Raw genomic sequence first — 14,569 nt, 5'->3', positions numbered from 1 at the left:
GGGCGATGACCCTGGTCCTGGGAACGAATGGTGCCAGAGTGGACCTGGGCCCTGCCCCTCCCTGGCAGCCCGTGCCTCTCTGCCCAGCGGCGGGGTGGGGAGTGGTGGGGGGGATAGCTGCGAGGGAGGAAGAGTCTCTCCGCGTGTTGGAGCACAGAATCACTCCTCACATTCTGCTTGCCGTGTGGTTGAGATCGGAGGGTTCCGGCAGATTCTTACCCGAGGGTTCTCAGGGTGGAGGCCCGCTGTCAGAAGGGAAAGCGAGAGAGAGCTGTAGAGACGCAGGAAGAACTGGGGAGCGTCGGCGGGAGGAGGCGAGGCAGGGGGCTGTACTGGAGTGTGTGCCGGGCTGGGGCGGTCTCTCTAATGACCACAGCCTACTCACTTTGTCCCCGGAGAGTGGAGCTGATGGCTAAATTTAGGGCAGAGGGGAGAGAAGAAAGTGCTCCTAGGCTGACACCCTGCAGATGAGCCACTGGGGCTCCCTGGAGGGAGGGAAGCCAGCACAGGGCAGGAGCGGGACAGGTCACCTTCTGGCTAGCAGGGACTCTGCACAGCTGGCGGCTGGCCCAGGCTCAAGCTGACCCTTCGCGGAAGGTTCTGGGATGTAAACAAAGCTTGAAGCAGATGAGGGGCTGGGAGTCTTCGCAGAAGGGGCGTACTGAGGGCCAGATTGCTGCTCCCAGGACTGTGGCCCCTTGGAGGTGGAGAGTCCAGGGTGTCCCTCGAGGACAGGAGTCCTCAGAGAGGCTCTGAAAAGAGGTGCCTGAGCCATGCTAGGATGCCAGCAGGAACTGCGGCCGATTCTGCAGAAAAACAGCTCCTGGCTCCCTCCCTAGCCCTGGGGAGTTTGTTCCTTCCAAGCTGGCCTGTTTTGTTCCAAGGCAAGAAACCTTCTGTTGCCTTGGGCTCATGTGTCTCCTCCTCTGGCCTCCAGAAAGCCGAATTATTGATAAATGCCCGATGCTGCCTCATTTAATCCTTTCCCCTCATTACAGGGCTGGTGGCACTGGCCCTGTTTTACTAGGGTTGGAAAAGCCTTCATAACTTGCCCTCAGTCTTAGCACCGACCAGTGTCAGAGCTTGGACTCGGATCTGTGCACCTTTGCTTACACCGCCTGGATACCAGCGCACTTCAGTGCCCACCCTCCCGCTCTGCCCCACGGCCCTGCATCTTTGGAAGCCAGTTTCTCATTCTCAGTCCTACTCACATTTGGGGCCAGGGACTTCTTTGTTCAGGGGGGGCTGTCCTGTGCGTTGTAGGGTATTTAGCAGCACCCCTGGTTGTTATCCTCTAGATGCCAGCAGCACCCCTCTCCCTGGTCGTGACAACCAGACATCATTGCCAGCTGTCCCCCCGGCAGACAGAACCGCCCCCAGTTGAGAACCGCTGGGGTTAGCAATCTTAAAGGAACACTGAGGCGCGTCCTCTTGAAAGAGAATGTGATATATGTAAACCTGCAGGAGACTCAGGCCAGCGTTGGGTTGTTTTATGCACAGCTTGCCCGGAAAAAAAAGCCTGTGGCACATATCGAGGTGCACCCAGGACAGTCCCGTGAGAAAACCATGGCCAGGGACTGAAAGAAAGTTCAGGAATATGCATCTGGGGAGAAGTAAGGACGCATCAAAGGCCTTCAGTTCCTCCCCAAAGTTGATTAAAGAGATTTCAGGCCTGATAAAACGATGGAGTCCAGGCTGGAGGAACTTGGGGACGCTGTACCACTGCCATTACTTCATCCCGCCGTGTGGAGCTCTTTAACAGGAGCGGGCTGTCCTTGGAGCTGTCTATAGATGTGTCCTCTTACCAGCGCCCTGCGGACACCGAGAATGGTGGGCCAGGGGCCTGGGGCATGGTCTGAGAGGCTGCCCTTCCTTCCACCTTTTGTTGGCTCCAGGCCGGTGGCTCCTGCTTGAGGGTGTAGCAGTTCCTCCTCCTAGAAGAAAAGCCAGTGTTGCCAGCTGCCCTGCTTCTGGGCCTTCCCTGGCATCTCTTCCAGGGGCCGCCCTGAGCCTACCGCATGCATGCCGATGGGCCGCACGTCTCCTGTGCATTTCTGCCCTATGGTCCTCCCTGTGGGCACCTCGCCCAGCTCTGGTCCTTTCTCGAAGGCATTTGGACCCTGAGGAGGCCAGGCTGCTGTTTCCAGACAACAGTGGAGGAGCCTGTTTCCGGTGGGACAGAGGAGGGGGCTGGGATGGGCTGGAAGTGAGTGGCTGGGTGGAGGCAGATGAGGCCGCCTTGCTCTGTAGACCCCTCTGGCTCCCTCCGCACACCAGACCTCGCCTGGACGATGTCGGTGTCACCCTGCACCTTTGTGTGCACTGTCCCTGCTTCCTGGGTGAACCACCTGTGGGTGCCGGAAAACCCAGCCAGAACATGTCCTTTGGGACATTTTCCACTCTCGCTCCATCCCTGCCGATCCCCGCAGCATTTGCTGGACGGGACGCTCCTGCAGGCCCTGGGCCTTTCTGAGGCTTCTGTCTGCTTTCCCTCTGACGGGGCCTGGCCTAGGAGACACTGAGTTATCTGTTGAAGGAATTAGATGCATGTGCTGATGTCAGGAAGGCCAGTGTGCTGGAGGGGGCAGGCCCCGTGACCTCTCAGTGCACTGCCCCTGGTCGCCCTGATTGCTCAGTCATGGAGCATCTGGGAATGACTGAGGAGAAGCATTTACGTGTTGGCAGCCTCTTAGCCCCAGACGTGCCCCTAAAAGAGGCTGGTATCCCCCGGTCGAGCGATTCCTTGGTTTTGAGAAGGAAGGATGTTTTCCCAGGATGTGGGGAGTTTGAGGTGCGGCATTTAGATGGAGCCCCTGTCCTTGCTGTGAGCTCTCCCTGGTGGCCCAGGCCTGGTGGGCCATGGGGTACAGAGGTGGGCAGGGGACTGGTCATGGGTGGTGGAGTGAGTGGCACTGATCCAAGGGGCCCTGAGTGCCTGGGGTCTGGGAGTGAGTCCCAGGGGGCCCGAACGTGAGGGACCCAGGCAAGGCCGACCTCCTGGAGTGAGCACACGGGATCTCACGAGCTGGTGAGAGAACAGGCCGTCCACCCGAGGGGTGGGTGGGGAACAACATAGCCGTTGGACCGGCACGTCCCCGTGCCTGCGTGTACCAGGCTGACTCAGGTGCTGGCCAGGTGGCCGTGCGGCCGTCTCTTTAATGGCATTCCGATTCTGCGGTGGGTGAGTCAGGCGTGCAGGTGTGGGTGCCGCGCAAGCAGAGTGGGTAAGGAGGGACCTGTGTCCCCGTCAGTTAAGGCAGCAGTCGGTTCTAGGAAAGTCAGGAATGCTGGGTAGTCGTGGAACCTGAGGCTGAGTAGATGATGAGGGCTGCAGAGGTGGACATGAGGGTCCTCTGAGCCAGACAACGGGCAGAAGGGAACTGTCCACAGAGACTGGTGTCTGACGTTCCGAGGGGACCACACGCATCCGCCAGGTCGGCCTTGGGAGCCCACCCGGGTGGGCACGGCTGTCACCGGCCTGGAGGGTCCAGCTCTGATATGAAGCTGTGCTGACATCTCAGAAACCTTTCCCCGCAGGTGTTCAAAAGGCCGCCATCTCTTCCAGAGTTGAGGTGAGTCAGGGGCCTTCTCATGTCACAAACCTTAAGGTTTTCTAGATGAAGTGAAAAAACGTGGTGATCTTTGCTAGGAAGACCCTGAGAACGAAATAGATTTCACTAGGGTACATTTTAATTCATTTACCATTTCCAGGATTTCAGCAGGATAACAAGGGAGGGACGCAGGGAGAGTTGTGTGACAGATCTTTTGGTGACTTGACAAATTAACACAGATTTTGAGAGAATCTTGAATTTCCCTGGTTGGAAGGGTATGACTCTAAAAATACTGTTGACTAAAGCTATCGTGATGTATCGCTAATGGAAGCAAAGCGGGGGTGAACCCAGTGAAAGCAAAATCATGCTGTGTAGACAGATCAGGTCACTGTGCGGGGTCCCAGGATAACCTGCGGCCTGCTTTCGGGTCCACAGAACAGTGCAGCGTCCTTCTTGATTATCACCCTAGCCCTTCTCTGTTCCTCCTGCATCCTCGATGAGAAGGATTAAGCTACCCAGTCACTGAATGGCATCAACCCCTTCTTTGAGCCTTCCAAGAAAGCAGCCCCCTTCACACTCTCACCGAGACCCCGCGCTTCCTCGCTGCCTTGGGTTGGAAATGCAGCTCTGACCACACGCGTACTCCTGCTTGTCGATAGCCAGGGGGCACCGACCTATTTTCTATTGTGATTTCTCTTAGGCGTGGCTTTCAGACACTTAATACTAAGAGCATGGCTTGGCAGTTGGCAGAATATATTAAATTAACTGCAGTGTCAGTGATGTTCGTACCTTCTTTCTGCCTTTGCTTGGCACTCTTTCCTACTCTCTTCCGGAAGTGGCAGGTACTTAAAAATCAAATGATGATGGCTCGTCTCCTCATCCAGTCCTACGTGATCAGGTTGTTTCTTGGGGCTCTTAGAAAAGTTGACAAACAAGACGGGTCTGCCTTGGTATGGCTGCTTGGGCTGTGCCCCCTGGAGGGGACCAGGCACCCGGTGGTGCCACTCGCTGTATCTTAGACATGAAGACAGCCTCACGCAGGCTGGACCTTGAGCCCCGGGCTGGAAGTTTTCCTTCTTGGCTCTTAGGCTGCTGAAAAACTTGAGAATTGGAACCAGTTAGATCAGGTGGCCTGTGAGTGATAGCCCCAAACTGGGCTGCACAAGCACCCGTTTCCAGCAGCCTTTGCAAGTGTGCTACAGCTCCTGTCCAAGGAGCCCTCTGCTGGACGCTTCCTGTTTGGGGCAGATGGGCACCCCTGCCAGGATGGCTGGATTAAAAAGCTGGAAAAATAGCAAGAATGTCAGAGAGGATATGGAGAAATCGGAACCCTCATGCTTTCCTGCTGGGAATATAAAACAAAATAGTTTGGCAATTCCTCAGAAAGTGAACATCAGATTATACAAGCCAGCAATTCCATTCCTAGATATAGCACCTGCCGCTCCCAAATTTGAAAGCAGGGACTCAGACAAGTACATGTACACATATGTTCACAGCAGCACTGTTCACAACACCCAAAGGATAGAAACAGCCCCCAATGTCCATCAGCAGACGAATGGATAAACCAAAGACGGCATCTCCATCTACCATAATTATTATTCACCCATAAGAAGGAGTGAAGTACTGATCGTGCCACCATGCAGATGAAATTTTAAAACATTATGCTGAGTGAAAAAAGCCAGACCCCAAAGACCATGTACTGGATGATTTCATTTACATGAAATGTTCGAAATAGGCAAATCCACAGAGAAAGCGCATTAGTGGTTGCCAGGGGCTGAGGGATCGGGGATGGGGAATAACCGCTCATGGGTGTGGGCTGTCTTTTGGGGTGATGGAAACGTTTTAGAGCTAGATAAAGGTGGTGGTCTCACAATGTTGTGAATGTCCCAAATGCCACTGAATTGTTCACTTTTTTTTTTGGTACCTGGAGTTTATTTTTTTTATCTTTTGATTTTATAAATAGATCTTTTGGGGGGAATAATCGCTTTACAATACAGTTTCTGTTGTACACCAAAGTGAATCAGCCATATGCATACATATGTCCCTATATCCCCTCCCTCTTGAGCCTCCCTCCCACCCTGCCTATCCCACCCCTGTAGGTCATCACAGAGCACCGAGCCCATCTCCCTGTGCTATGCTGCTGCTTCCCACTAGCTATTTTACATTTGGTAGTGTATATATGTCAATGCTACTCTCACTTTGCCCCAGCTTCCCTCTCCCACCCTGTGTCCTCAAGTCCATTCTCTATGTCTACCTCTTTATTCCTGCCATGCAGCTAGGTTCATCAGTACCATTTTTTTTTTTTTTTTAGATTCCATATATATGCGTTAGATTACAGTATTTGTTTTTCTCTTTCTGACTTACTTCACTCTATGACAGACTTTCGGTCCATCTACCTCACTACAAATATCTCAATTTCGTTTCTTTTTATGACTGACTAATATTGCATTGTATCTATGTGCCACATCTTCTTTATCCATTCTCTGTCGATGGACACTTAGGTTGCTTCCATGTCCTGGCTATTACAAATAGTGCTGCAGTGAACATTGTGGTACATGTCTCTTTCTGAATCATGGTTTTCTCAGGATATATGCCCAGTAGTGGGATTGCTGGGTCATATGGTAATACGATTTTTAGTTTTTTAAGGAACCTCCATACTGTTTTCCATAGTGGTTGTATCAATTTACATTCCCACCGACAGTGCAGGAGGGTTCCGTTTTCACCAAACCTTTCCCAGCATTTATTGTTTCTAAATTTTTTGTTAATAGCCATTCTGACCGGCGTGAGGTGATACCTCATTGTAGTTTTGATTTGCATTTCTCTAATAATTAGTGATGTTGAGCATCTTTTCACGTGCCTCTTGGCCATCTGTATGCCTTCCTTGGTGAAATGTCTGTTTAGGTTTTCCGTCCATTTTTTAATTGGATTGTTTGTTTTTTTGATATTGAGCTCCATGAGCTGTGTGTATATTTCGAGATTAATCCTTTGTCTGTTGTTTCATTTGCAAATATTTTCTCCCATTCTGAGGGTTGTCTTTTTGTCTTGTGTACTGTTTCCTTTGCTGTGTAAAAGCTTTTAAGTTTAATTAAGTCTCATTTGTTTATTTTTGTTTTTATTTCCATTTCTCTGGGAGGTGGGTCAAAAATGATCTTGCTGTGGTTTATGTCAAAGAGTGTTTTTCCTATGTTTCCCTCTAAGAGTTTTATAGTGTCTGGCCTTACATTTAGGTCTTTAATCCATTTGGAGTTTATTTTTGTGTATGGTGGTAGGGAGTGTATTTCATTCTTTTACATGTAGCTGTCCAATTTTCCCTGCACCACTTATTGAAGAGGCTGTCTTTTCTCCATTGTATGTTCTTGCCTCCTTTGTTGTAAATTAGGTGCCCATATGTGCGTGGGTTTATCTCTGGGCATTCTGTCGTGTACCATTGATCTATATTTCTGTTTTTGTGCCAGTACCATACTGTCTTGATTACTGTAGCTTTGTGGTATAGTTTGAAGTCGGGGAGCCTGATCCTTCCCACTCTGTTTTTCTTTCTCAATATTGCTTTGGCTATTCGGGGTCTTTTGTGTTTCCATACGAATTGTAATGGCATTCTAATTCTGTGAAGAATGCCACTGGTAGTTTGATAGGGATTGCATTGAATCTGTAGATTGCTTTGGGTAGTATAGTCATTTTCACAATATTGATTCTTTCAATCCAAGAACATGGTATATTTCTCCATCTGTTTATGTCATCTTTGATTTCTTTCGTCAGTGTTTTATAGTTTTCTGAGTACAAATCTTTCGCCTCTTTAGGCAGGTTTATTCCGAGGTATTTTATTCTTTTTGTTGAGATGGTAAATGGGATTGTTTCCTTAATTTCTCTTTCTGATTTTTCGTTGTTGGTGTATAGGAATGCCAGAGATTTCTGTGCATTAATTTTGTATCTTGCAACCTTACCAAATTCATTGATTAGCTCCAGTAGTTTTCTGGTAGCATCTTTAGGATTCTCTATGTATAGTATCATGTCATCTGCAAACAGTGACAGTTTTACTTCTTCTTTTCCAATTTGTATTCCTTTTATTTCTTTTTCTTCTCTGATTGCCGTGGCTAGGACTTCCAAAATATGTTGAATAAGAGTGGTGAGAGTGGACATCCTTGTCTTTTTCCTGATCTTAGAGGAAATGCTTTCAGTTTTTCATCATTGAGTATGATGCTTGCTGTGGGTCTGTCATATATGGCCTTTATTATGTTGAGGTAGGTTCCCTCTTTGCCCATTTTCTGGAGAGTTTTTATCATAAATGGGTGTTGAATTTTGTCAAAAACCTTTTCTACATCTGTTGAGATTATCATATGGTTTTTATTCCTTAATTTGTTAATGTGTGGTGTATCCCATTGATTGATTTGCATATATTGAAGAATCTTTGCATCTCTGGGATAAATCCCACTTAATCATAGTTTATGATCCTTTTAATGTGCTGTTGGATTCTGTTTGCTAGTATTTTGTTCAGGATTTTTGCATCTATATTCATCAGTGATATTGGTCTGTAATTTTCTTTTTTTGTGATATCTTTTCCTAGTTTTGGTATCAGGGTGAAGGTGGCTTCATAGAATGAATTTGGGAGTGTTTCCCCCTCTGCAATTTTTTGGAAGAGTTTGAGAATGATTAGGTGTTAGCTCTACTCTAAGTGTTTGATAGAATTTGCCTCTGAAGCCATCTGGTCCTGGACCTTTGTTTGGTGGAAGATTTTTAATTACAGTTAAAATTTCATTTCTTGTGATAGGTATATTTTTTATCAAAAATAGTTATGTTTTTTAAGATATATTTTCTAATTCTTCCTGGTTCAGTCTTGGAAAATTGTACCTTTCCAAGAATTTGTCCATTTCTTCGTGGTTGTCCATTTTATTGGCATATAGTTCTTTGTAGTAATCTCTTGTAATCCTTTGTATTTCTGCAGTATCAATTGTGATTTCTCCTTTTTCATTTCTAATTTTATTGATTTGCATCCTCTCCCTTTTTTCCTTGATGAGTGTGGCTAAGGGTTTATCAATTTTGTTTACCTTCTCCAAGAACCAGCTTTTAGTTTTATTGATCTTTGCTCTTTTGTTTGTTTCTATTTCATTTATTTCTCCTCTGATTTTTATGATTTCTTTCCTTCTACTGACTTTGGGTTTTCTTTGTTTTTCTTTCTCTAGTTGTTTGTTTTTTTTTATTAATTAATTAATTAATTAATTTAGGGCTGTGTTGGGTCTTCGTTTCTGTGCGAGGGCTTTCTCTAGTTGTGGCAAGCGGGGCCACTCTTCATCGCGGTGCGTGGGCCTCTCACTATCGGGGCCTCTCTTGTTGCAGAGCACAGGCTCCAGACGCGCAGGCTCAGTAGTTGTGGCTCACGGGCCCAGTTGCTCCACGGCATGTGGGATCTTCGCAGACCAGGGCTCGAACCCGTGTCCCCTGCATTGGCAGGCAGATTCTCAACCACTGTGCCACCAGGGAAGCCCCTCTCTAGTTGTTTTATGTGTAGGGTTAGATTGTTTATTTGAGATTTTTCTTGTTTCTTGAGGTGAGATTGAATTGCTATAGACTTCCCTGAACTGGTTTTGCTGTGTCCCATAGGTTTTGGGTCGTCATGTTTTCATTGTCATTTGTTTCTATGTTGTTTTTTTTTTTTATTTCTTCTTTGATTTCTTCAGTGATCTCTTGGTTATTTAGTAGCACACTGTTTAGTCTCCATGTATTTGTGTTTTTTACAGTTTTTTTCCTGTAATTGATTTCCAATCTCATAATGTTGTGGTTAGGAAAGATGCTTGATACGATTTCAATTTTCTTAAATTTTCTGAGGCTTGATTTGTGACCCAAGATGTGATCTATCCTGGAGACTGTTCCATGTGCACTTGAGAAAAAAGTGTATTCTGCCACTTTTGGGTAGAATGTTCTATAAATATCAGTTAAATCTAACTGTTCTATTGTGTCATTTAAAGCTTGTGTTTCCGTATTTATTTTCTGTTTGGATGATTTGTCCATTGGTGTAAGTGGCGTGTTAAAGTCCCCTACTATTATTGTGTTACTGTTGATTTCTGCTTTCATGGTTGTTAGCATTTGCCTTATGTATTGAGGTGCTCCTGTGTTGGGTGCGTAAACATTTATAGTTGTTATATCTTCTTCTTGGATTGATCCTTTGATCATTATGTAGTGTCCTTCCTTGTCTCTTGTAACAGTCTTTATGTTAAAGTCTATTTTATTGGATATGAGTATTGCTTCTCCAGCTTTCTTTTGATTTCCATTTGCAAGGAATATCCTTTTTCCATCCCTTCACCTTCAGTCTGTATGTGTCTCTAGGTCTGAAGTGGGTCTCTTGTAGACAGCATATATTTGGGTCTTGTTTTTGTATCCATTCAGCCAGTCTGTATCTTTTGGTTGGGGCATTTAATCCATTTACGCTCAAGGTTGTTATTGATATGTATGTTCCTATGACCATTTTCTTAATTGTTTTGGGTTTGTTTTTGTAGATCTTTTCTTCTCTTGTGTTTCCCTCCTAGAGAAGTTTCTTTAGCATTTGTGGTAAAGCTGGTTCGGTGGTGCTGAATTCTCTTAGCTTTTGCTTGTCTGAAAAGCTTTTGATTTCTCCCTTGAATCTGAATGAGATCCTTGCTGGGTAATCTTGGTTGTAGGTTTTTCTCTTTCATCACTTTAAGTATATCCTGCCACTCCCTTCTGGCCTGCAGAGTTTCGGCTGAAAAATCAGCTGATAACGTTATGGGAATTCCTTTGTATGTTATTTACTTCTTTATTTTTTAATAAATTAATGTTATTTATTTATTTTTGGCTGCATTGGGTCTTCGTTGCTGCATGCGGGCTTTCTCCAGTAGCGGCGAGTGGGGGCTACTGTTTGTTGTGGTGTGCGGGCTTCTCATTGTGGTGGCTTCTCTTTTTGTGGAGCATGGGCTCTAGGTGCACGGGCTTCAGTAGTTGTGGCATGGGGGCTCAGTAGTTGTGGCTCGTGGGCTCTAGAGCACAGGCTCAGTAGTTGTGGCGCACGGGCTTAGTTGCTCTGCGGCATGTGGGATCTTCCCGGACCAGGGCTCAAACCTGTGTCCGCTGCATTGGCAGGTGGGTTCTTAACCGCTGCGCCACCGGGGAAGCCCTGGTCTCACGGCTTTGGCCAACCATGATCACAGCCGCCTGAGGTTGGGCTGTGATCATTCCCATTTTACAAACGAGGAAACTGGGGCACAGAGAGTTTTGGTCGCTTGCCCAAGACCGTACCGCCAGCCAGGTGGAGCCAGGATCACAAAGGGAAAAACATGTCTAATAGCACGTCTGCTCTCTAGGTGACATTTGCAGGGTGTTGATTTGTTTAAAATGTGTGTGATCATCCAGCCTTATAGATTATTTTTTCAACTCAGACTTTTAAAAAATAAATATTTAGATTGAAATCCTGCTTCTTCTACATTCAGTTACATTAGCTTAGAAACTGTTTTCGAATAAGGACTTTTGGTGGCAATTATGAGCAGGCCTCAGGCAGTCAGAAGAATTAGAATTGGGTTTTCCCACTTTATTTGTGTCGACCATTAATTTCTGCCACACTGAAACAACATTACATAGCTCTGACGTGTTGTAGCTGCATTTTGCAAGGAGGTCAGTATTGATTACCTTGACCATGTAATTATCGATGCTTATTTTCTGTGATGATTACCTCTCGATTTCCCTGCTAACTGGGTGTGAACTTTCCTTCTGCAGAGACTCCTGCCAGCTACCAGGACAGATGGGGAATAGCAAGAGCCTCTCGGGGCAGAGTCTCTCCCCGCGGTTTCTTCCTGCGGAGCAGGCCGAGATCGACAGATTGTTTGATGCTCTGTCGTCGGCGGAACTCCGCTCCAGTACCTCGCCCAGATCCTTCTCTCTACAGGCACTGAAGGCAAGAGTAACAGTCAGAAGTTCATGTTGAGTTTGGGGAGGGGTCAGGCCAACATTGGCTGTCTGTTCCCATAAGACAGGTGTGGGAACACGGAGGGGTGTGTTTTCTAGAAAGGGAGAGATAGTACCTATTTTCAGCTTTGTGGGTTCCGTGGTCCGTGTTGTAGCTGCTCTGCTCAGCCTTCGTATCACAGTGTTTGGGGGACTTTTCCCACTTGAGGTTGACTAGAGGGGCTGGCCTCTTCCTGTCTCTTGAACCACTGTCACCGGTTTCCCTCCAGACGAGTGATAGGCTGCCCTTAGCTGTATTTGTGGGTCCAATAACTGCAAAGTTTCAAGTCCACCTTGGCCTTTAGGATTCGTAAGCGTTTGACGTCCTGGGAGTTTGGTGGTTTTCCTAACAAAATAACGAAGTTTCAGAGTCAAGATTCACCTGACAACGAGTGAGAACTGCCCATTTACCCATCTTTTGGCCCCGTTCCATGGGGCTCTTAGCCACGTGTTTGGGTGGTTTGGGTGCTCAGACAGAGCGAGACAACAGCAAAGAGACCTCATCAGCCCATCCCCCTGGGCAGTGGGGAGGCGGTGCAATGTGTGAAGACATTTCAGAGCCTCCTCTTTCAAATTTAGTTTTTTATCGAACTATAGTTGATTTACAACGTAGCGTTAATTTCTGCTGTACAGCAGAGTGACTCGGCTATACACATATACACATTCTTTTTTATATTCTTTTCCATTTTGGTTTCTCTCAGGATATTGAATATAGTTCCATGTACCATATAGTGGGACCTTGTTGTTTATCCATCCTATGTATAATAGTTGACATCTGCTAACCTCAAACTCCCACTCCATCCCTCCCTGACTCCCCCTCGGCCTTGGCAACCACAAGTATGACCTCTTATGTCTGTGAGTCTGTTTCTGTTTTGTAGATAGGTTCTTCTGTGCCATATTTTAGATTCCACATATAAGTGACATCGTATAGTATTTGTCTTTCTCTGTCTGACTTACTTCACTTAGTGTGATAATCTCTAGGTCCATCCATGTTGCTGCAAATGGCATTATTTCATTCTTTTTTATGGCTGAGTAGTATTCCATTGTGTATATGCACCACATCTTCTTTATCCATTCATCTGTCGATGGACACTTAGGTTGTTTCCATGTGTTGGCCATTGTCAGTAGTGCTGCTGTGAACATAGGGGTGCAGGTATCTTTCTGAGTTATAGTTTTGTCTGGATGTATGCCCAGAAGTAGGAGTGTGGGATCATATGGTAGCTCTATTTTTAGTTTTCTGAGGAGAGCCTCCTCTTTTAGGACATGCAGAATAGGAGCGGATGGCATTGGGGATCCCCCCAACATACTCACGTTATAGTTGAGGAAACTGGCCAGGGAGGTTATTGGGGTTACAGCGTGTGTGTGTGTGTGTGTGTGTGTGTGTGTGTGTGTGTGTGTGTGTGTGTGTGTGTGTGTGTGTGTGTGTGTGTGTGTGTGTGTGAGATGTGTATCTCCACTAGACCAAAAGCACCCCAGTCTGCTGGGTCACCCACTAAGCTGGAGCAGACGGAACAAGACAGGCCACTTAGGGACTTAACTGCTGAGTTCGTGACAACGTTCACAGGTGTTTATCAAGATAAATAGGGTGGGGCTTCCTTGGTGGCACAGTGGTTAAGAATCCTCCTGCCAGTGCAGGGGACACGGGTTTGAGCCCTGGTCCGGGAAGATCCCACATGCCGCAGAGCAGCTAAGCCCGTGCGCCACAACTACTGAGCCTGCGTTCTACAGCTCGTGAGCCACAACTACTGAGCCTGCATGCCACAACTACTGAAGCCTGCACGCCTAGAGCCCATGCTCCACAAGAGAAGCCACTGCAATGAGAAGCCCGCGCACCACAACGAAGAGTAGCCCCTGCTGGCTGCAACTAGAGAAAGCCTGCGCGCAGCAACGAAGACCCAATGCGGCAAAAAAAAAAAAAAAAAAAAAAGATAAATAGGGTGAAAAGTTGGTCAGAAAACCTTGGCAACCAAATAAAGGTTCGTTTGGGAACGAATTAGAGGTTTCTTTTTCAGTGGAACTCTGGAAACACCGACAGAAATAGGAAAACTCTTTTTGAGCAATGAGGGTGGGGACTGCTTTACAAGAAATACAGAATATTGATGTTGTCACAGACCGTGTAGACACGGGAAGTTGTTACAGGAGAGTTCCGTTTTCAGACCTCGCTGATTTAGTTCATGGTTTGCTTTCTCTCCCCCTGTATTTATGATCCCTGGACAAAATCAGATTTGATGCTGGAGTCAAAGAGAAGAGGATATTTACAGAACGTTACTGGCAAGACGATTAAGAACTAGATTTTTTTCTTTTAATTTTTTGGCCTTGCTGTGTGGCATGTAGGATCTTCGTTCCCTGACCAGAGATTGAACCCATGCCCCCTGCATTGGCAGCGTGGAGTCTTAACCACTGGACCGCCAGGGAAGTCCCAAGAACTAGAGTTTTAAAATTTTAAAAAATTTTTATTGGAGTGTAGTTGATTTACAGTGATGTGTTAGTTTCTGCTGTACAGCAAAGTGAATCAGTTACACATATATCCACTCTTTTTTAGCTTCTATTCCCATATAGGTCATTACAGAATTTTGAGTAGTTCCCTGTGCCATACAGTAGGACCTTATTCGTTATCTATTTTATATATGGTAGTATGTATATGTCACTCCCAATCTCCCAATTTATCCTCCCCCCCCCCCTTCCAATGCATACTGAGCACAAAGAACTCGGATTGATAACGCTAGCTAATATATTTGGAAGTCCATAGTATAGAGCATGCCAGTTTAGCACTACACAGACCGTATGTTCCATATGGAAATAAATTTAGACATGCAAATGACAGCTACTAGAATCTAGAATTGAGGAGATGTTGTAAGCAGAGTGAAGAGCAGACGATGGCCAGAGGCAGGAATGACACAGCCAGTCTGGGGAGACTGGGAAGTCTGGAGGGCAGGATGGGAACAGATGATGGAAGAGTCGGACGGCCAAGATGAGCCAAGAGCCAGGACGCGTTAGGTGTGTGGGTCCTGCGGTGTCATGATGCCCTTAGGTGGGGAGAGATGGTGCATTTGGGGATCTAGGAAGGTTAT

General features: G+C 46.7%; 1 protein-coding gene across 1 annotated transcript in view; it reads left to right on the top strand.

Annotated features, from left to right (window-relative positions):
- The first annotated feature begins 3,541 nt into the window (after positions 1 to 3,541).
- Positions 3,542 to 14,569, top strand: part of MEAK7 (MTOR associated protein, eak-7 homolog) — a 29,166-nt gene continuing 18,138 nt past the window's right edge. Inside the window, exons 1-2 of the mRNA XM_082677977.1 lie at positions 3,542 to 3,572; positions 11,271 to 11,448. Of these exons, the coding sequence (XP_082534103.1) occupies positions 11,296 to 11,448 (153 nt within the window). The 5' untranslated portion in view covers positions 3,542 to 3,572; positions 11,271 to 11,295. The remainder of the gene's footprint in view (positions 3,573 to 11,270; positions 11,449 to 14,569) is intronic.

Source organism: Grampus griseus (genome assembly GCF_964374135.1).
Source record: "Grampus griseus genome assembly, chromosome: 19".
Lineage (NCBI taxonomy): Eukaryota > Metazoa > Chordata > Mammalia > Artiodactyla > Delphinidae > Grampus > Grampus griseus.
The sequence above is the reverse complement of the archived record's forward strand: the minus strand, read 5'-3'. Positions and strand labels throughout refer to the sequence as shown.